This window comes from Borostomias antarcticus (genome assembly GCF_949987555.1).
Source record: "Borostomias antarcticus genome assembly, chromosome: 20".
Classification (NCBI taxonomy): Eukaryota; Metazoa; Chordata; class Actinopteri; order Stomiiformes; family Stomiidae; genus Borostomias; species Borostomias antarcticus.
In genome coordinates, this window is record NC_140253.1 from 4,757,058 (window position 1) to 4,763,057 (window position 6,000).

A 6,000-nucleotide genomic window follows, 5' to 3' on the forward strand; every position below is an offset into this window, starting at 1 on the left:
TCGAGAGAGGAGTACCAGACTTGGATCCAAAGGACTTGGGAAAGGATTAAGGGGCAGCAACAGGCATAAGCAAAGCAAACAGGAGAAACCAAAGAGGTAGGATATGGGCTGGAAATAACTTGAGCCTACATGTTTGACTACACATTCGTACATATGACACAGTTGCACGTCTATAGTACAACAATCGTCGAGGGGGACAGAGAGACCTGGAGTAAACGGATGGACAGGGAGGAAAGGGCAACACAGACTGGATTCACACGAACGAGGCATCTCAAGATTGTTCTAGACATGAGGAGGGACCATGTAGACTGACAAAAAAGAAAGTAAAACATAATATTTCATAAAAGCCCAGGATACTGTAACCAATTATCAGGAAGTTTAAACTAAGAAAATATCAAGCAGGAAGACTAAATTGATATTGTAGAAAGTAACCAAAAGATCTTGTGCCGTTGAAGATCAAATCTATCTTGGTAAATGTGACCCTGAAGTCTATCAGATGTGTAAGTCATCAGCAAAAAGTTCAGTGAAGACATGATTTTAGTGGTAAGAAAGATGGACATTCATAAATACAGATACTGATATCTGTGTAGTAATATTAATTTTTGCATCAAACATATCCACGTTGTTGCATTGTAATTCAGAAATACTGAACATACAATACCTACACTAGTGGATATAGGAACAAATCCCTTAAAGTCGCACAGAAATGAAAAAAGCATTCTGTCCCATTTTAGTTCACATAATTGGTCATAGTGTTCACCTATTCCACAATGTATGCCAAAAAATTACAAAATTATACTTTTGTTGTAATCTTATATCAAAAAATATGATTTCTTACTTCCTGGAAAATGGTAGGTCACGTGCAATTACGACACCAGGTACCTTAGATTTTAAACCAATAATCTCACGACATCCACCCTGTCAATCAAAACGTCAGCTACTCTGCAGCCTCAAGTGTTGAATATCCCACCCAAATACGTCAAAGTACGGAAGCAAGATGTTCTCCAACTTCCCTTTCTGTGCGACTTTAAAGATAACTAGGTATCCACATGTAAATACAGAAATATAGTGTTACAACACATGTATAATAGTAGGCTAATGGAATATGAAGTGAATCAACATGATAATGCACTGATGCACAAACTAAAGAGAAATAGTTTCATAAACTATGAATGAAATCATACAGACCAAGTGAAATGAATTCAAGGATTATAAATCTATTCAAGATTTATAGAGACAGAATACATACAAGCAGACCTTACTTACAATACAAGCAGAAAACACACTCACATAGACACACATACACACGCAAGCTCGCGCGCACACACACACACATGCACACACATACACATACACACACACTCACACTTTAATAAACATGGATAAGTGAGTCAAGTTATTTCCATGCAAGGATAAAGGAAGTGTGTTTGCATGCAACTGTGAAATTATGTTTGCATGCAGCTGTGGAAGTGATTCCAGGTGAGCAAACAACAGGAATGCACAAATTCTACTGATTCTAACAGAACAGCGCATAGTTCTGCCATCCACCAAAATTATGAAAGATTTCAAACCATTGGATGTTATTCCAAAATATTTCCTTTTGACCTTTGTGTGCCTTTTTCCAAAAGTCAAAGGTCAGAAGTCTTTGCAGAGAAATAAAGAGTGAAGTGAGTGATGGGTGAACGAGTGGAAAAAGGAGAGACATGAATGTGGTCTTGGAGAGGAGGGGATGCAATGCACATCAGCCATAGCATAGCGGCCAGGGACTGGGAGCTAACACGTACACAGTGTTAGTAGTAATATTGCTAGTACACACAGCAGGGTTGAACAGGAAGGTGTTTCAGTATGCTAAGCACAAGGCAAGTCCCTTAGCTTTCATACAGTATTAAAAACAGCATTATCTAGAATGCTTTCAACAAAGAGTTATCTTTGAAGATACTTTAGCTGTCAAGGGTTTTGCAGAGGCACTACATTTCACTCATGTGATATACATTTGCCAATTATGAAAAAAACAGTGGAGATCAAAAATGGGGATAAGCTTACATTTCTTTTCACTCTTCTCGCTCTGATGGAAAGGAACGGAGAAATGTGTTAGATATCATTTTCGATCACTGGAATTTCTGCATTGTACTATTACGACACTACACCAACAATAGTTTTATCCATGGTTATACTGTATGGTCCAAACTAAGTAAAACATGTTAATTAAATAACGTGGTTACCTCATCATCAGCATCTGAATCTGACTCCTTAGTACAAAAAAAGAGAAAAGATGATGAGGGTTCTGGACAACAACTTCACTTCAATGATCTTGATTATTGCGTCAAAATGTCCTTCTCCAGATTTACCTTGAAGTACATGGGGAGTGTGATGTTGAGGTTGCATATTGCATTGTGGGTAAGACTGCGGTAGGTGCGGGGTTCCTTGGTGAACGACAGTCGACCGCACGGCTCCTGGGCCGTGTCCCGGATCTGTCAATCAATCAATCAAGCAATCAATCAATCAATCAATCAATCAATCAATCAATCAATCAATCAATCAATCAAGTGCAGATTCTTAATCAGTTATATGATTTTAATAAACAAACCAACACAAAGAAATAGCCATTGTATTGATCAGAATAAGCCCTAATTTCTATTAGTGGATCTACAGTAAAAAGCTTACTTTGATGAAGAGGGCAAGGCGGTTCTCTTTGAAGGCGAAGAAGCTGAATACGTGGTGCTGTCCACTCTTGGTCAGCGGCACCAGGTTCCCAAAGCAGTCTGCGAATATCGGCTTCCCCTCCAGCACCTGTGTGTGTGTGTGTGTGTGAGGGAATATCAGAGCTGCAGTCAGAATTTGGTCTGACATCCAGTGCGCAAGGGGAGAAGCCCAGTTGAAGCGGTTTTCTCCTCCTCGCCCCCGATCCTCTCTCTCTCCTCCCTCCATCTATCCCTGTCTTTCCTCCCCATCCCCAGTGGTGTGTACTCCCCCCTCCACTTCTCTCCCTCCCCCTCTCCTCTCCCTTCCTCTCTCCTCCCATCTCCTCCCCACTTCTCCCCTCCCCCTGCTCCTCACCTCCACGTCTCTGCTCCGCGCCACCTCGGTGAAGTTCTCCTGCTGCTCCAGGGTCTTGTCCATCTTGTCGTCCGTCATGCAGAAGCAGCGCAGGCGCGCCTCGATGGGGTCCAGCGTCTTGGCGAAGATGACGAACTTGGCCATGTAGGGGACGCAGATGATCTCCCGGTAGAGCTGGGTGGAGAAGTTGACCGACTCTTGAACCTGCCTGCAGTCGATCAGCCAGAACCTGCAGAAGGGTGTGTGGAGGGGGGGGGGGGGCGATGGAGAGGACAGGTGAGGAGGAGTCGTCTGTCATCGATCTCTGAATCGGATTGATCAAGGTTTGAGGGTTTGGATGAATTGATCGATCAACGAATCCCGTTGATTGTTCCCACAATCTGGGAGGAGGCGTTACCTTGCTGACACGTTTGTGGTGAAGGACACGCATTGGTTGACGAAAGTGAGTGGTGTGGACCCAGTGATATCCTCCCATTGGGCAGGAGTGGTGCCACCTAAAACATCCAATGAGAACACTCCATTACAGACGCTGGAGACCCTTGGTTGAACTTCCACAGCGGTCAACTCTAGTTTTACCCCCTACAAATTACTTTGGACAGGACTACTTCCTGACGTTTCCTAACTACATAAACTAACCAGGAATTATTCTGGTCCCTGGATATTCTGTTGGCTGTGAGAAATGGCAATGTTATACAGAAATGTAAAAAATCTATGATGAACTATATATTGTATATTTCTCCCCAAATATCTTGCAATATACCTGTAATACTGCACAGCAAACGCAGGGTGGGTGTATCCCCACCGAATACATTAGTTGTCCCGTCATTGGTCGGGCTCTTGGGCACAGGGATCGTCATGGTGATTGGCTTGTGGAACTTCCTCCTCCTGGGTTCCAGGGTAACGATTGGACTGAATGTGGCCTTGTTGCCGAGGATCTTCCTGATGAGGTCCACACCGATAGGCTGGGCCTAGCAGGGAGTGGGAGATGAGAAATCAGAAACATGAGCCTAAAAAAAACAAAGTATTGTCTCAAAGAGTCTCAGCTAGTATTTTGTCACGATTATAAGACTACCAGGGAACAAGGACAGTCAACGCAATGACAGGGAACGGGAACCCCGATTCGGTTTGAGAGCTTGACATGAGATCTGACCTGCAGTCCGACCCTGATCTTCTTGGTGAGCGCCCCCTCCGGGAACACGGCCTGGACTTGGGGCACGAGAGTACTGCTCAGGACCCCGCCCTCCGGGCCAATCAGCTGGCTGTCCTGCTTGATCCGCGACACCACCGCGAAGTACTGCGGGAAGTCGCGCGTGATGATGCGGCAGATCCTCTTCTTCTCCAGCTCCTCGGGGGAGTCCAGCTCTGGGCGGGCGGACGGAGAGATGGAGGAGAGAGAGACGGAGAGATGGAGGAATGTTAGAAAAAAAAAAGGAGAGAGACAGCGGGACTACCGGGTCAAAATGAGCAGCAAAATGAATGGTTCCCCGTCACTTGTGATGAAAGCATCTGCTAAATGACTAAAATGTAAATGTGAAATTCGTGGATGACATCACACAGCTGTCCTCCCTCCCTCCATCCCTCATTCTCTCTGTTACGGCTCGCATGCCCTCGCCTCCACAACCGCCTCCCTCTCTCCCCTCTGGGCCCGCTGCGCGCTCGGGGCGTCCTACGCGCTCTACCGCACGTCGCATCGGCCCGGGCATACAACGTTCTGACTCGCCGGAGTTTCCCCTCACTGCCGGGCGTTCCCCGTCTCCGGCCAGCTCCGCGGACTCGGCAGTCTCCTCCCTCTCCGATGACGAAGAGTTGGATCCCGACATGCCCAGCACATCGGCCCGTGCGCAAAGACAAGAACGGCGCGCTCGTCTCCGACGATGACGCGGGCGCGGCTCTACTCACCGGTTTCCAATTATCATCACCACACCTGTCCCTCGTTCTGCAATCACCTTCAACCTCTACAAGAACCTGGTCTACACTCCACTCATCGCCAGATCTTACCATAATACTCTTGTGGTAAAGTATAGCCTAGCCTACAATCTCCTTACCCGTATTTTGTAGTGTTTTTTCCCGTTCCCCGTTTGTGATTACTCTCACTCACCCTGCCTCCCCTCCTCATCTCTCCAGTTCCTGCCTGACCCACGTCTGTACGATTACCCCGCTCCTGCCTGACCATCGCCTGTACGACCCCGCTCCTGCCTGACCATCGCCTGTACGACAACCCCGCTCCTGCCTGAACATCGCCTGTACGACCCCGCTCCTGCCTGACCATCGCCTGTACGACAACCCCGCTCCTGCCTGAACACCGCCTGTACGACAACCCCGCTCCTGCCTGACCATCGCCTGTACGACAACCCCACTCCTGCCTGACCATCGCCTGTACGACAACCCCGCTCCTGCCTGACCATCGCCTGTACGACTACCACGCTCCTGCCTGACCATCGGCTGTACGACTACCACATCCCCCTTTGTGATCTTATTAAATCGCCCCTCCGGGCTTTACCGTTCCTTGCCTCCTCCTTTCCTGTTGCGCCTGGGTCCCAAAACCGAACTCTAACACTCTCCCTCACTCTCTCTCTCCCTCCCTCTCTCTCTCCCTCCCTCATCCCTCTTTCCCACCCTCTCTCCCTCCTTCCCTCCCTCCATCCCTCCCTCTCTCTCTCCCTCCCTTCATCCCTCCTTCTCTCTCTTTCCCTCCCTCCATCTCTCCCTCTCTCCCTCCCTCCCTCCCTCCCTCCCTCCCTCCCTCCCTCACTCCCACACCTTCGTCCATGCCGTTGAGTATCTGGTTGAGCTCCTCCTCCGTGTGGTCACAGTGGTGCTCCCTCCAGCTCTCGCCCGTCTCGCTCCTCAGGATCACCAGCTCCCTCTCCGTCCCCCGCAGTGCTGCGAAGTGCGGGATCTCCACGATCACAGGCCTTGGGGGGGGGGGAGGGGACAATGTCA

At 48.1% G+C, this 6,000-nt stretch overlaps 1 protein-coding gene across 1 annotated transcript in view; it reads right to left on the minus strand.

Moving 5' to 3' along the window:
* Window positions 1–6,000, minus strand: part of LOC311322411 (uncharacterized protein) — a gene marked incomplete at both ends in the record, with an annotated part of 104,483 nt that overhangs the window by 58,284 nt on the left and 40,199 nt on the right. The window contains 7 exons of the mRNA XM_084454476.1: window positions 2,349–2,471; window positions 2,665–2,790; window positions 3,058–3,286; window positions 3,455–3,551; window positions 3,818–4,025; window positions 4,208–4,419; window positions 5,818–5,972. Coding sequence (XP_084310602.1) covers window positions 2,349–2,471; window positions 2,665–2,790; window positions 3,058–3,286; window positions 3,455–3,551; window positions 3,818–4,025; window positions 4,208–4,419; window positions 5,818–5,972 — 1,150 coding nt within the window. The remainder of the gene's footprint in view (window positions 1–2,348; window positions 2,472–2,664; window positions 2,791–3,057; window positions 3,287–3,454; window positions 3,552–3,817; window positions 4,026–4,207; window positions 4,420–5,817; window positions 5,973–6,000) is intronic.